The 17,579-nt window shown below is 39.0% G+C and overlaps 1 protein-coding gene across 2 annotated transcripts in view; it reads right to left on the reverse strand.

Annotated features, from left to right (window-relative positions):
• Positions 1 to 17,579, reverse strand: part of LTK (leukocyte receptor tyrosine kinase) — a 100,166-nt gene that overhangs the window by 54,806 nt on the left and 27,781 nt on the right. For both annotated transcript variants that reach the window (XM_030481748.1, XM_030481747.1), the window contains exon 2: positions 3,158 to 3,271. In XM_030481748.1, coding sequence (XP_030337608.1) covers positions 3,158 to 3,271 — 114 coding nt within the window. The remainder of the gene's footprint in view (positions 1 to 3,157; positions 3,272 to 17,579) is intronic.

Consider the following 17,579-nt stretch of genomic DNA (forward strand, 5'->3'; position numbering starts at 1 on the left):
GAAGCACAGATGTTACAGAGCTGCACATCACTGTGGCTTGGGGCAGGCTGTGAACAACCACCCCAACACATATCCTCCTCCAGTTCCTCTACAAGCTCCCCGGCCCTTTCTGGCCTGCTTGCTGCTGGAGGTTGCTGCCTCTCACCCTGCCACCTGAATAACTTCTCAGCCCACCTCAACAAATCCATAAAGCTTAGCAAAGGTCTGCTGCAGCGTTCAGCCCATCATTTTTAAACGGAAGCCACAAGCAGATGAACTGGCAAACTGTTTCCAATGTGTGCATGCAATGCCAGCTTCCAGCAGGGCACAGGAAGGAGGACACTGGCCACTCTCCTGACTGCTGGATCTAGGGAAAGATGCCTGCACACAGCTTCAAGCTGTGGTTTGATGATCCAGTAAAACAGCTTTAGGAATCTCAGTAGCTCAGAAACGCCATGCCTGTGTGAGACAAAGCAGAGTCCTGATACAGACCTGCTATGCTGTTTCAAATGTATTAAAGTCTGACAGGTTAAGTCAGTACTCACAGACTTATCACCAGCAGTAGTAATATTTTTATCAGGTAAAAATCTAGCTGGTCATAAACCCCAGAAAGCAATTTCTCTTAGAACAGCATGACAGTGCAAGAGAGCAAAGTGAGAGCTCAGGAAAGAAAAAATTCCTTTTCTTTTTTAGATAGTTACTTGAAACTAATACTTACGGCAATATAATTTCAACAAATCTTACCCATGCCCCACTTGCAGCAGCAAGGACTGTACTCTTTGAACGTGCCTCACATAATGAGCAGTTTGCAGCTCAGATAAGCGAACACAATGTTCTCCGTCAAAAGCACATAGTTCCCATACTCTCTGGGCTGCATAAAGCTTATCTGCCACAACCTGACGCCTGACAGGCTCAGGATGCCTGGAAGAAGAGTCTGAAACAGACAGGGAAGTTGATAACATCTGATAAAAAAAGGACTCTGAGCTTTCTGGTGACAGATCACGTATTGTGTCTCAATGGAAAGATCGATCAACAAGAAGCTGTTGTTTAACATAAATCCCAGGACAAAAGAACTGGGTGCACTCATGTGGTCACAGTGAAAGAGAATACCAAAAGTTACAACCTCTGACACAGTATACTGTGTGCCATGTTACAACTGCTTCATATCCAGCTTTGCTTAGCACCTATGAACTTGGAGAACTTCAAGCACAGGTCCACACAAAGGCAAAATGTGACAGAAATGAAAAGGAATAAAGTAAAATATGGAGAGAAATATATCTCTATTTCTACAGTCAGCAAGGACATATTTTAAGATGGTAATGAAGTGCTCTGAAGAAGCTTAGACTGAAGAAAGCTCAGGACAGTCCAGGGTATTTCAGAAAAGAGAATCACACTTTAAAGAATGAGATACCATCTGCAAGATGTTACTATAAGGGACTCTTCTTTGGCAAGACTAGGTCACCTTGCCACCTCCTGTGAAGAACATATGTGACTTTTCTACCATGCACAGGCCTATCTTTACTATTTCTCATCTTCATTAATGACCTGGACAAGGGGGAAGAGTGCATCCTCAGCAAGTCCACAGAGGTAACAAAACAGGGAGGAGCAGCTGGCACACCAGATGGCTGTGCTGCCATTCAGAGGAACCTGGAGAGGCTGGAGACTGGGCTGATAGCAACCTCCTGAAGTTTATCAGAAGGAGATGCCAAGTCCTGAGCCTCAGGAGGAATATCCCCTGGCACCAGTACACACGGGGGGCTGACTGGCAGGAAAACAGCTCTGAAGAGAAGGACTCTGGGGCCCTGGCGGATGACAAGCTGACCATGAGCCAGCAACACACACTTGTGACAAAGGTGGCCAACAGCCTTCTGAGCTGCATTAGGGAGAACAATGCCAGCAGATCAAGAGAGGTGATACTTCCTCTCTACTGAGCACCGGCGAGACCACATCTGGAGTACTGTGTCCAGCTCTGGGCTCCCCACATATGAAAGATACAGACAAGTCCAGCACAGGTCCACAAAGATGACTGAAGGACTGACACATCTTTTATAAGAGGAGAGACTGACAGAGCTGGGACTGTTCAGCCTGTAGCAAAGAAGGCTCAGGGGGATTTTATCAATGTGTACCAACACCTGATGAGAGGGAATGAAGAGGAAGCCAGAGCACTGACAGGACAAGAGGCAATGGGCACAAATTAAAAACACCCAGGAAATTTGACTTGACCACAAGAAAATACTTTTTTACTGTAAGAGTGGTCAAACACCGGAACAGGTTGCCAAGAGAAGGTGCACAGTCTCCATCTGTGCAGATATTCAACAGCCATCTGGACACGATCATGGGCAACCTGCTCTAGTTGACTGCTCGAGCAGTGGGTTTGGACTAGAAGATCTCAAGAGGTCCATTCCAACCTCAACCATTCTGTGATTATTTCACTAAATGAAAAGGTACCACTTCACTTTCCAAGTTTCCACACCAATGATAACAACTGGCTCATTCTTTCAGGCATTTATAAATTATTGTTTGCTATACCTATCCTGGTACCACAGTAAGATCAAACTCATCCTACTTATCTCACAAGCACTTTTTTTTCAGCTGAGCTTTTACAATGCCTAGAAAAAGAAAATTCCTGTTGAAAAAACCTTCATTCAGTATCAAAAAAGGTAGTTTGTTCTATAGTTGCTGGAAAGTAGCTCCGCTCATTAGCTTTTAGAATCACAGAATCATAGAAAAGTTAGGGTTGAAAAGGACCTTAAGATCATTTAGTTCCAACCCCCCTGCCAAAGGCAGGGACACCTCGCACTAAACCACATCACCCAAGACTCCATCCAACCTGGACTTGAACACTTCAAGAACTCCCAACCCTAAATCTGGTGGATTTCACTGTGATGATGGAGATTATTTTTTTCCTTTCCTTTTTTTTTTTTTTTTTAATTTTTTCCTTATTTTTTTTCCCTGCTGTGTTCTTTTTTTGGTATATTTTGTTTTGGTTTTTTTTTCTTAAGAGGGAAGCAAGGGATTCCCTTAAGGTTACGCTGGCCTTTCTGAGTCATTGCTCCATTTCCAGTCAGAAATCTAGTGGCACAGCTTTCTGGGAAAGGGTCCTTGTGACTGCCAGCATCTATCTTGCACCTGGATTCTGAAGCAGAAATAAGGAGGATGTAAACAAAACTTGTGGTACCTGGTTTTGAAGGCTGATGCAATGAAACCATCCTATTTTTTATCAGGGAGAGCTTCTGAGGTGGATTTGGTGAGGAAGAGTTTTCTTCATGTGATCCAGAACAGGACACAACAACTATAACAAAACAAAAAGAACAGGGGAAGAGTTTGATGTTTCTATACAAAACTATATGCTCCCATATTGTTAAGCATGAACATACATTTAACAAAGCCCTGTTATATTACACTTACCCTCGTTACAGTGTACTGGTGCAGTACTCTCCTGATGATGTTCCAGAATAGCCCTACCACTTCCCAGAAACAGAACTACAACAAGATATTTTACTTAATAATTTGTTCTTTATTATTCTTTATCTTCTCCCACTTTTACCAGTACACAACCTTTAAAGAGACACTGTATGTTCTAGTAGTGCCCATGTTGCAGAACAGTACATCTATCTGCCTGCGAATAACTACATCTCTGAAGCATTGAGGTTTGACAGGGCTTTGAGCAATCTGGTCTAGTGAAAGATGTCCCTGCCCATGGCAAGGAGGGTGGATTAAGTGATCTTTAAAGACCTATTCTGACCCAAAACATTCTATGATTAGAAGAAGAGTTCAGCTGTAAAACATATACTATCTGTACAATACATGACATGGGTTTAACAGCAATCTTTTGGGAGAACCTGCTTAAGTGCTCTCATCTTCACCGCACAAGAACACCCCATCTGAAACGAACACTAATGAAACCTTTGCACCACTGCAAACATCCAGGGAATAGATTTTGTTCTTACTACCAGGCATGAAGTCTGGGATTTTCAAAGGAATCCGGAAACTTTCCTGTATCTGACACCTAGTAATATGTACTCTTTCCAATACTCTTCCTATTAACCTTCCTGCACTGCTCTATTTCAGGCATCCCTTTGCCATATATCTATAAAAACCTTCACTGGTACCTGTGACATTTGATAATAATTATAGTACCAATACATACACATTTATGCTTTTTTATTCAGATCAAATGTTAAGAGTCCTGATGTAAAGTTTGGTTGTGCTGGAAAAAAAAAAAGACTAAAATCTCAGAATACATAAACGGCCATAGAAATTATTTTGTGCTTCACCAACATGAAGAGTAAATCCAGCATGTTAAGATTAGCTGGTTTTAAATGGAGCTGTTCTTTTGGATCAATTCTTCAAAGTAAAACAAATTTACCAAAATTATTATCCATTGCAGTACTTCTGACAAGGGAATATTCAGTACCTTCTGAACTCATACCAGCAATGGCTTTTTTATTTATTTAACCTGTGCATGTGAAAATACACAAGTCCCAAACTAAGCACACAGTGATCTTTATTTGAGATTGTCCCTGGCTGTTTCTTTTCTAGAAATCATAAATAAGTTGACTAAAACAAATAGCCTTGTTTTCTAAAGGTGTTCAAAGACCAAGAAACAAAATAAATTGCTTCCAAACCTCAGCCATGATGGCTATGAATTCAGCAATATAAAAATGTGAAATCATGTCAGAGGAGATAGGAATCCTATTCACATGAATTGCAGTTCAAAGACATATATACGTGCCATTGGTAACAAACAACTATGATATTCTCAGCAGAAGTCATCTGAACAGTAATATTATGAAAACATATGGAACGATCTAGAAAAAAGAAAACAAAATAAAAAAGCTTCAAACTTGAACATATGTTGAACTTTTTCAAACTTACCATTGCTTTTAGTTTTTCAGCAGTATGTAGTCTGATTTGAACTGCTAAAACAATTTCCATTTTATTATACACAACAATGTGCATCACACAGTGAGGAAAATGCTGTGAAAGGATTCATAGCACGACAACGATGTATCCTTCCATCTTTTATTATAGTGCTGAAGACAGCCGTCAGTCCTCAGGGGGTTCCAAGGATAGGATAAGTTTAGAACGGAACCGCGTCATGCAGCAGCAGACACGTGCTGTACTGATGACAGACCTGTGGTATCCACAGACCAATTGCCAAACACCACATTTTTTCCTGCCTCTGTGTTCAAATATGTAGGGAAATTAATGTTGAAAGAGCTGATTCTGCACTGTATATAAGACACTGACAGTCATCTGTTAAGTAAGGTATATGGTACGATAAGATAATGGTATGAAATCCTCAAGAAGAATGTGAGTTCTTATGTGGCACTTAGCTGGCCAAAGTTTGACCAGCCTTATATGAAAGGCTTGCCTTATGAAAAATCCATGCTAAAAAATCAATTGCATATTGCAAACAAAACTATTTCACCATATTGACAGAAATTCTGCTGTGGAAGGGGAACAAGACCTTTTGACAACTTGAGTCTGCTCCTCCCAACTTATGCTCCGTGTTTGATGAGACGTTGCTCAGTTCTGTATCTCCTGATCTTTGTTAAGCACTGCTGTTGCTTCAGTACTTACTTCCCTCAGGGCATTCTGTAAAGTCTGTTCCACCCACTCATCTCCTCACACACTCCAAGCTGCTCATGTATTTTGGAAATAGCCTGAATATCATGGGACGCACAAAACTTAGTGCAGTCATGGCAGGAGTTCTGCTAGAGACATTCCTCCTGATAAATCTAAAACTTAATAAAACTATTTGACTTGCACTGTCCTCCCTCCCCCAATTACATAAACACCTTTGGGATTTTCCTCCTCTTTCTTATTAATGAACACAAGTTCCAGTGGCAGACTATCATGACCTAAGCTACTTGAAATGTGAATTTATTGCTTTAGTGTGGAAAAAACAATAATAAACCATGGCCATTAGTGATGACTGAGACAAACAAGGTACGAAAGTATTTTTGTACTCTTGAGATACGTGTCTACAAAGTTTGCTGGTCTGGTATTAAGGTATATTAAAACTTTACTGCTTTGTCATAAAGAGCACTGCATGAAACTTGATCTACTAATTACATTATCCACCATGTCAGCAACATCCTATTTAATTTTGCCAAAAAGCCAAGAAGGTTCATTCAAATGCCTGGTATCAATCCTATTCATTTACTCTGGGAAAATGCCACTTACTCAGCTGGGCCTGTGAGAGAAAGGAAGGGCAGTCATTACAGCTGAGGTCACTGACAGACAAAATATACTTGGACAGAAGACCCTAGACTTGGTGATAGGCAAGGAATTTGCTCACATGCATCTGCAGGAATATGACCCCATTCATTTATTTCCATTTATTTCCAAAGAATTTCTGACTATGGCTGAGCAGAAGAGGACACACAGTGTGATAAATCCATGCATGAGATCTGGATAGTGATTTGGTACCACGGCAGTCCAGACTACACTCTTATTTCATATCTCAGTTATTCTGTCTCACTCATTGAACTTCCCTGATTGAACTGAAAAATCTAGTGTACACAGTCACTAAAAAGAAACTCTTCTCCACTTTCTTTTGAAACTGGGAACTCCAGAGATGCTTCCATTAACCCCATATCACATCCTCTCATACATGTTTGTATGTAATTCTTGTACGACATGAATTTAATCATTAAACAGATAATAAAGACTATTGTTTATCAACTACGTGATTTCTGTGTCTTGATCAGCAAAAGGCAATGATTTAAGTGAAAAGAAATAAAATACGGAGAAAAAGGAGATCCAGGATTTTAAACTAAGTCTGCCATTAAGGAACATAGAATGATCAGGAAGAAACAGTGAGTGTATTCAACTGTCACAGCAAAAATATGAGATCTTTTAAACAGCACAGCACTTTTTCTGTACTCAAACACAATAAAATCAGAAGCCTCCAGCACTCAGAACATAATTCCATTTCTTTCACTATCTTATAGAAAAAAGCATTCAGACATCTGTAGGGCTGAAATTTTTCCTGAATCCTGATGTTACTTTACAGAAGAGAAGAAAATGACAGAAAATATCTATAGAACTCATTATGAGAAATCAATTCCAGGTCAGCCAAGCCATCTTCCTGACAAAATAGGAGTTTCCTTTAGAGCATTTTCTAGTGTTTTCCCCATCAAATACCAAAATAGCAACTCAATATTTCTCACTGTTTCTCCGAGAAGATAGCCTAATCTACAGACTAATAGATCTGACTGTCAGGAAGTCAGGCTAGGCAAGACAACGACTTTTTGTCTACTACCTATCCTAGTATTTTTCAATTACTCTTAAACCTTCCCCTTTCAGCTCAATAAATAATCTCTCTCCTTCATGAGTATTTACAGCTTTAAGTTATTAACCTTTCACCTTGAAAATGTCCCTCTGATCTCCTGCTGCTTGCTATTAAACTCTGTTCTTTGCTCATTAGTTGGTTCATTCACATGTCCCTTGCTTACTTCATCACTCTTTATGTACTCTGGACAGATAGACTATAGCTAATGAATGGTCAAAAAGGGGAGCAACATGATAAAATGCAGTTTTGCCAAACCTTATTATACTATGTGATACTTTAGGATCTTCTTAGAGTCCTCTCCAGTTTTTCAGGATCCTTGAGAGGCAGACATCTGCATACACTCATGCCAAGCGATGCAGAATGGCCATTCTGCTCCCTCTTGAGATCTCCCCACTTATACATGCAACAGTCTCATCAGTCATTTTGGCCAAAATAAATCCCCTTAGTTCATCATTCACCATGACATCAAATCTCTCTCTGGCATATTTCCTTCCAGAACAGGTATTCCCACCCTCCATATCATTTACTGATAAAGCTGTTAAATAGCCCATAGCTCAGAACTTACAGGAAACTTACAGGCAGAGTTAATCGACAGTGATTTCCATTTATACTTCTGTTTTAAACCTACATGTGACACAGTGATTTGTACCAGCTTAGGCATGCACTGAAGTCCGTATCAAGAGTTAACCATTTAAGTATGTGACTGATGTTGGAATGTCCTACATCCACACTTCTGACATTTGTCAAATTAGTAAACTCATAAAAAAAAAATGACACTGTAATAAGTCTTTTCAAATAAGCCCTTAAAATGCACATATAATTATAAATACTTTTCTAGTTCTTTGATCCTATATCAAGTATTCTGATATTTTTACTCAGACTGACATTAAGCAGTAATCTTTGTATGATCAATCAGTCTTATTCACAGGAGTAGAGTATATCAGTGCATCATTATCAGTATTTACAGCCACCCAGCATGTTCCATTTACCCTTTCTAAACACTAATGCAACACAAAGTTTCTTTCAGTTCTCCAGAATTTCTTCAGTATCCCAACACGTACTAAAAAATTCAACATGGATCTCTTCTAAAGCTCCTTCGCTAGTTCCTTCACAATTCTTCAACACAAACTGTCTTGACCAGTTTTTTCACAAACTATGTATTTTAATAACTGCTTTTTCACAACATCCATTGCATTGAAAACCATTGCATTATTTCTGTGTGACAGCAGAGCATCAATTGCTTGGAGTGTTTTTCCTAGAAGAGAAATATTTCTTGAATTCTTTTTCTTTTCGTCTGTATTACCCACAAAACTACAATACACATTTGTGACAGATTCATATAATTGCCAAGGTGATTTTGCTACTAATGCACTTGGAAAATTTCCTTAGACTTCTTAACTCTGTTGCAGGTTTCTTCTTAATTTCTTTTGCTTTCTTCATCTATCGTTAAACGTTTGACTTTTCAAGTTCCTTTTGCTGAAAGCAATGTACTTTTTCCCTTATTTTTCATACCAGCATAGTCAACCCTTTCAGCTATATATTTGTGGCTTTATAGCCATTTACACAAATGGCCCAATTATTATCTCAATTTTTCTATGCACGGCCTTTTTTTTCCAACTGAGTTAGTATGACATTGTTTTAAACTTTCAGGTGTTACTTAGCCACTAAAGTCCATTCTTTGAATATCTGGGCTGAAGTACATATCAGACCACTTCAGATTTTATTCCATTTCAAAGAAATGTGTATTCAAGCCACAATCACTTCCACTTGTATAACATCTGGGACTAGTTCTGAGCTCAGTTCTTGCCTCAATTCTTTATTTGCTGAGAATAAATCTAAGACAATATCCTAATCTGTGATATGAGTATTTGCATTCAGATATTGCCATCTATTCAAATTTTGCAAAGATGCTCTCATGTTGGCAGAATGAAACCTCTGATATGCCACTTGTATTGAAGGCTTCACACACACACAGAGTAAAGCTTTACTTCTTCCCTTACACACAACAGGCTAGTTAGTATTTCATCCAGGTCTTTAGTTGGATTTGACAGCAGCAAACACACCAACATTTCAGATATTTATGGATCTTTTGGACTTCAAGATCATTTGGTCCAATGGCTGGGGAAAGAAGAAATGTCATTTTTGCCATGTGATGCTGTACCTCACCTACTTGCGTCTTTTGATTCCAATCACAGGAAACATCTTTCCTAGTCTGAAAAATGCCAGTTTATCATTATATAGGTTTAGAAATCAGTGATTTAATTTCATTGCCACTTGTTTATTAGCCAGCCTCACCACATTGGGAGTAGGCAGTTAATGAAATCCTCTTTCAGTCCTTGGTACCTTGATTAATTTTATTCTTTACACTTGACTCTCTGCTTGAGTGATTTTTAGCCCTTGCTTTTGTATTATTTCCCTTGGTTGCTAATTTAACAGCATTCAAACAAGTCTGGAAGGTTGACTCCCCTCCCATACAGTGTCTTTTCCCCAAAGAATACAGACATGCATTTCACAGACCCAAGTCTTATAAAACATATCTGACTAGCAGAATACTTACAGACTTTTTTTTAACTTTCTCTACTGTATTATGTGCAGAACAAGAATGGCATCTAAGAACATACCTTGTATGTCCTTCTTCTTTGGCACCATTAGATGATATTAAAAATTAGTTATATTCTGCAAAACTAAACCTAGTCAGTTACTTAAGTATGGACTATCCTTGGTAGCTCCTTGTTTATTTACTTCAGAGAACCTACTCAGCTCTTGCAATCCTATCTGGTACCCCATCCACAAGAGACAGAATGCCACCTTTTTGACACCTGCTGACTGCTGACAAGCATCTTCCTTGAAGGGCAGTAAGTGGATCAATCTAAGAGCTTTTCACAGCCAGGAGATGAGCAACTCCCTGTTATAATATTCACTTGTATTGCCAAAGATCATCTGCAGTTTCCATGACACACAGAATGACCAGACATATACTGTTGTACAAAATTTGTGCAGTCCTCTTTCCTGCTTCTCACAGCATGCTGGCTTCCTGGCTGCCCCTGCTTATACAGAATGCTGCTTTGTCTCTCTTTTCCTCACTTTCTCTATTCAGTCACATAGTGGCCAGTTCCTTCCCTGGATAATGGTGTTTCCTGAATGATATTGTCCAACAGCTCTTTGTCCTCTTCAATGCTTTGTAGGCTGCGTACTCACCCTTTCACGCCTCAAATCTGTTTCTAATAAAATCGCTATGCTGCACTTAGAAAAACGCAAAAGATTCCTTAAGCTTCAGCACAAAATACAGTACATTGCAGGTTTCCACCACTGTCCTACAGCTATTAGACCCAGAAAAAGTTTTGCCCACGCCATCTACATTTTTCTCACAATCCCCACCTATCAGATAAGATGCAAGATGGAATTCTTGGGACCTTCTTGATACTACTTCACTAACTTGGCAAATTGCCTTTGAAGAGCAACTTACTAATTATGATTTCTTATTCAGTTTTCAGTGTACATCTACTGAAGTAGATCTGAATGACTATTTTAACTACAGTTGAGATATAGGATGCCAGAAACACTTCTTGAAATCCAAAAATATGTCATCTACTGCATCCTCCTGATCTACTAATTGTGTATACATGTGCATACTCATGTGGGCATATAGTGTCACATTAACTTAGAAAGATTTCTTCTTATAGCACAGCTGCTCATTACTCATATGTCTCTTTTTATCATACTAACTACTTACTACTTGTAGGTAATAAGGCTTTGCATTGTGTCTCACCTTTCTTAAAGCTGCCAGTAACCAATCATATGCTGCCCAGTTCTCCTTAGCTTTTCCAAGCACCTTTGAGATGCACTGTCCAGGGAACCTCCATTCTACCCTATTTACTTCCTCTTCTCTGTTCAGGCTGGGGTGATGGCCAGCAGAAGAGGCATCTGCTCTGTTTCTGCTAGCTGTGTACAGATATTGTACTGACAGCTAACACAGGCTGTACCCCTGTTGGTACTGAAGAGTGAAGCTGTAGATCATATGGATTGGGTTCATTTGACCTACAGCTTTACTGGCCATCAACTTCTGTTTTTCTTCGTAGAATTTTGTTGATTTGAGCTACAGCCTGGCATCTGAAAGTTGGCCATTCCTAGGGTGATGGCATGTAAAAAACCACATATGCTGTTTATATCACATTGGTGTAGCAGACAGCAGGTTTCCAAATCCTGAATTCTTAATCTGGTACCTTTTCTTCCCTTCCTTGTCCATACATATTAATGGGGAAAGAAAAAATTAAAATCAATTGAGAGGCGCATAACTGTGTTTTTTCTCAAAGGGAATATGGATCTTCTTGGGTTCCTAAAACCTGGCCAAAACAGAGGTGGAAAAAAGGTTAAATTTTTTAGGTGAACCTTTCAATATTTTCAATCTGGTTTATAGTCTGGCCACATAAATGGTTACAATGTCAAAACCAGAAGGATGACAAGGTGGGACAGAGGAAGGATGCAAGCCTTTCAAGCTGGATTTGCCATTAGAGGAAAGGGATGTGAAATTGCGCCCTGAGATACCTGTTTTAAAACAACCTGTCAAAGAACCATCATCACAGAAGCAGCATAGCTTAGATGACTGGCTTATGTTAGATGTATAACTCTGAGATGAATAAATCAAGGGGAATGCGTCCAACTTTTAATAGAGGTTTTCAAGCAGCTCCAAAGAAGAGCCAAGGAGTACATGATGGCAATACATTTTACCTTCCAAGGGAGCAGCACTTCAAAATTGTCGTGCTCTTGTGCATAAATTTAGAGGAAGAAATATAATTGTTTTATTCCTTCAGAACAGCACTCATTACAGGTTTTTCAATTCCAGCTTAAAAGGAGATATGTATGTGTGAATTCACACATGGAGATGTGACAGGCATAATTAGTCACAAAAAAAGGTGAAGGAAGATATTAAGCCCGTAAATGCAGAGACAGTTAGAAAGGGGAAGAGAAGGGCTCCCTCAAAAGACTTCCCATAGCCTCACACTCTGCTGATGACTGTAAAATGCTGAGCAGTGACTATTTTCTCATGACATGTTTTTATATGGAAATGCCAGTTCTATTACCTAATAGGAAATACTAATATCTTCCAAATATTCACATGGATCCTATTATAGCATTTTGTTAAGGTTGAAGCATGTTGTCTTTACTCTGTAATCTGCTCTGAGTTCAGAGTTTGTGACAGTGCAGTAAAAAGGTGCAATACCGAGCTGAAGGAAAAGATTTTAATGTTTTCAAAACAGACTTTGCCATATTGAATGACTCATTTTGATTAACTCAAAGTATAAACTTGGACCAATTTGGTTTGTGGAAAATGTTAAGATTTAGAGTCTTCATCATGATCAGAAATGAAACAAGATTTCCAATATCAGTTTCCCACAAGACGGAGTATTTAGTTTTTGATAAACTCATAGGCTAAAATGCCAATAAAACCCCTCTGTGAACTGCAAGAGTGACCAATAAAATTAGGCAAAACAGAAATAGGGGACTTAATTGCTAGACAGCTGCCTTCTAGAAGATGTTCTGCTACCGGCTTCAGGATGCCTCTGCGTTCTGTGGCCTGTGGCAGGAGCTGTGTCCCAGCCCTTCAGCTTCCATGGCACAGCAGTGCAAAATTTTGCAGAAAAAGAGAAATTGTGTGCCAGCAAAAAAGTGGAAGAAATATAATTCTGAGATCCAGGTTTTGATTGAATTATTACGATGAATGTGGAATTGATCCTGTAGGATTCAATTTAGTAAAAAGAAGACTATTTTCAATTACTTGATTTCACACAACTTAACTGGGGAGGACAAAAGTGACTTTAAGCAGTCCTTGAGCTCCCTTGATCTTTGAGGCTACTTAATGTTCCTTTCCATCCTTGTTTTACTGGGAAGAGCCTTAGGAATGCTGTAAACTATGCACTGCTCCAAGAATCCCTCGGGGGCTGTTCTGTTCACGGGGGCTATCCAAGCACAAAGGCACATTTCCTGCACTTCTTTTTTCTTCGAACTACTTTTGACACAAGGATGACTGCCAACAACTCTTGATCATCTAAGGATTCCCCTTTAAGAACTTAACCCTTGCAGAGCAGCACAAATCAGCTATATGGATGCTCCACACAACCATAAAAGCAGTTTTATTAGATACACAGCTTCCTCTGTTAACTCTTCCCAGACAGGAACAGAGGCTCTCCCGCTAGAGCATTGCACCTAGCAGAGACACTACTCAGGAGCAAGGTTCCCATTCCTGTTCTGCTATTAGTCCTCTGAGTCATTGTGTGTAACAACACAGATGATGGGACCAATCTCCTGGAGAAGGTGCTTTTAGCAAAACAAAGTGTGATGCAAAGACTCTGTTACTGTTGTTTTATCAACCCTCCTGATTCATCTAAAGGAGGAAGAACTATCACAGCCATCGCTGATTTCTTTCTTCAAGACTCCAGGCTCTCAAATCCTACAAGCTTTTGTAAAAAAGGAACTTTTCACAGTATTTCTTTTATGAAGAAATAACAATATTCATCTTCTGTTAGGATTGAGGGATTGGAAACTAATCCATAAATGGCAGATAATTCCACCCTTTTGCAATTTCATATCAGAAACAATGTTGTCTCCTAATTTTAGTAAAGTCTACCAAAATCCACTCTCTGCTGAACAGCACGTGACTATCAGTGAATTCTGCATTACTGAGAGGATACTGGTAGCAGAAGAGTAATGCCTAAAAGTTGCATGCTCCCAGACTGTTTCCATGCTAATACTTAAAGCCCTGTGCATAAATTGCACGCAAAATGCTTCTCAATACAGTTTTGCCTTGAAGAGGTATGCACAGTTGTGGCCTCAGGCACAGAGATCCATTTGCACAACAGTCTTCCCAGCAATGATGCAAGAAAAATATTTTGCCACAGCTATTTTTAGTAACGAGAAGACACTCAGATATTAAATTAAATAGATGATATATAAACCAACCAGCTCAATATATACAGCTGTTTCCAAGATGCGGCAGTGACAAATGTAGCAGAAAAAAATGAAACTACCACTTTGGGAAAGCACTAGATGCCATGTTTTGAGCTAAAAAATTTATGTTTAATCAAAAAAGATCAGTCTGACACATATAACGTCATTTGTAAAGAGTAAGTACCCATTTCATTTGACCATACAAATCTTTCAGAATGTTGTTTGTGACTTCCTGCTATTGGGCATACTGTATTTTCTCTTCTGAATCACAAAATCCTCCTTGTGGAATCAGTAGTAAACATATAACACTATGAACTTGCTTTAGCTCCTTTTCTTTCAACAGTCTTATTGACTGCTTTAGTAAGAAGATTATCCTATCCTTGCCTTTAGTGATTCTCTTTAAAACAGGCTCTGCTCTCAGCTTCCTTTTAATGAAAAACAAAGAAGGAAGAAGAAAGAGTTACACTAGCCCTATAGAAAGACAAAAGGCTGAAAGAGCCTGCTAGTTAGTTGCTTCTACTCACCTCTATTCATCACTTCTAATACTGCCCCAGAGATGAAGTTCACCTCAACACAAGGAGGAGCAAGGCATTCGGAAAAGTCTGAATAAAACTATCAACATGAAAACCTGTAGGTATTGCAAATTCATCATTAATAATTAATTAAATAAACCCCAAAAAACTCCTCCTACCACAGAAATAAACCACCAACCACATACAACCTGAGCAGGCCAGGGGAAGATGCAGAGGTACCAGCTATTTGATTTTTTTCTTCTAGAAGACTGGAAAATGCTGTTAAACCATCAATTATATGACACAGTTACATGGCTATTTCTAATGTTGTGCTGATACACAAAGAGCCTCTGTAAAGAAGGCAAAAGTTCTTGCAGCAGGAAAAGCTCCCAGTTATTGTCCTCATGAAACGCAATCACGAAATGTGTGATTTAAAGTACTGATCTGAGCATGTAAGTATAAGAATGATGCTCAAATCTATTCTAACAGCACAAATACTCCTATTGGAAAAAAAAAACAACCAAACCATCCAGAGGAGGAGTAAGCAGTAGGTACAGAACAAAGTGTAGAATGAGAGAGATTTGCTAGAACCAAGATATTTCTGGTTGCCCTGGGTCTAATGATGATATAGATCTGTTCAGAAATGGTACCTTTTACTACCGAGCTACACTATTAACGTTTCTCCTGAAGTGGAACTTCATAGTAATAACATAGCAAAACATTGCAAACTGCATTTTCATTACTATAGTTTTGGCTAGAGTTCTCATTCTGATTCATTCATTTGAAAGAGAAGTTCAAACGTGTCAAGGTAAGTGAGCTGGACAAATAGCATGTAATTGATCTGATAGTTATTGTGACATACTGATCATTTACCAATTCAGACACACAAAAAAAGAGGAGAATGCAAATGTTACTGCCTATGTGTGATGTCTTTACACCTAAAGACAAATGAACTAGGAAGGAGTTCACACACTAACAGAAAAGTTAGTGTGTGCTCTGGGAAACCAGAGCAGTTAGTGTGTGCTCTGGGAAACCAGAGCAGCAAGACTTCACCAAGGATGTCACCCAATTACCCAGCCAGCAGAACTGAACATCAGAATTTCCAGGAGACAGTCAACAGCAAACTTTAATGGACAGCAACTGTACAATTTGCATGAAGAACAAGAGTCTGGAATCCTTAAAAAAGAGTTCAGAACCAAAAAATCCTAAGTAAACTCAAGGATGAAACAGATTTTTTTGTTTCTTTGTAGCATCTAGAATGCTAATTACATTGGGCTACACAGTGATAGAAACAGCAAGTCAGCAGCTGCCAAAGAAAACTTCTGTCAGCAGCAGATAAAGCCCCCAACTGAGCTGGAAGGGGTCAGGACAAAAGAAACTATGTGATCACAAAGTCCAAAGATAGTTGTTGGCACAAACATAAAATGAGGCAGATTTGCATATTACTTTGCCAGGTCACTTGCTTGACTTCCCACCTTGACCATCCAGTTCTGTGTTCTGCAAAGTGCCAGTGTGCTAGTCTGTGAGTGAGAAGTTTTATCTGTATTGTTTTAAAAACAAAGAAAACAGCAATAATCATCAGGATTAATTGTTAGCAGTCTCTTTCATCTAAAAGTCTTGCTATCTAGGAACAGGACAAAAATTGGCTTTTTATCAGCTCTTTCATGAAATTTCTCCTTTATCTCAGCTAGATTCACTGGCAAGCTTCCCACTCTTTCTCACAACAGCATCAACAAGAGTTTGAGTAAAATATCTGACTTCAAAATATTTCACAAAGGTACAGCTGCAATATTAGCCTTTTTTGTCAATATGGACAGACATACCAGAAAGGTAACATATCATAGACAACATATAAAGTATAAGGGGCATTAAAGCTCAGAGAAGGGGGAAAAAGATGTGGGTAAAAAGAAACTTGTTATCTAAACACTTGTGTTTCTATAACCAGGAATGGAATGTGAAAAACAACCAACGTTACTGCTCTATTTACTTTTTCCCTTTTTTCTTCTTGGTCACCCTCATGTGAAAATCACTCTGGGCTCTATGACTTCAAAGGGTAATATCTTGTATACAAGGAAAGATACCTTCACCATTTGACTTGTAATTTAATATTATGATAATGTTTTCTTTTAATGAAAGAGCAGAGAGTGTTTATTTGAAAGCTGGCTGCTGGCCACCTCTTTTTAATCTACATGAGGCTGTGGTTTCTTGAAGCTGTGTGAAACATCTATTATGAAATTCAGGAGAAGAGAAACCCTCAAGACCTGAAGAACTAGGTCCCATTTTCAGCTCTTCAATTGATTATTAACTGTATAGGTATGGGTAGAAGCTCTGATCAATAACACTTTCCACATAGACAAATGGGACCTGACTCTAGCCAACGTAGAGGAAGGCAAAATCCCAGGTCAGAAGACCTCACATTCTCAGACAAGAGACAATGAAGAAACGTCGCAGCAAATAAAGTTGCATGGAGAAAAGAAGAAAATATGCTAGGAGAAAAGAGACAGACCAACTGAATTGCACACAAATACTAAAACGCCTTTTTTTTTCTTTTCTTAAAGAACTTGGAGAAGCAAGCTACCAAACTTAGGTAGTGCCCATTGTTTTGAGAAGACATCGCTGGGCTTCCAAAGTGAGTATACTGTCAATTCCTCCTTTACCAAGCAGAAGACTAGATATGGTACCTCCTGAAAATTACAGAATGACTGTTAGTGGTAAAGTATACTTAATAAAGCTTACTACTGCACTGTAGCAAAGCTACTTCTTTAGGTTCTCATGTGCAAGCAGCACACATTACTATAGTCTTTATCTGGAGGTATCACTGAGCATGCGTGAGGCTACAC

This window comes from Strigops habroptila, chromosome 4, assembly GCF_004027225.2.
Source record: "Strigops habroptila isolate Jane chromosome 4, bStrHab1.2.pri, whole genome shotgun sequence".
NCBI lineage: Eukaryota > Metazoa > Chordata > Aves > Psittaciformes > Psittacidae > Strigops > Strigops habroptila.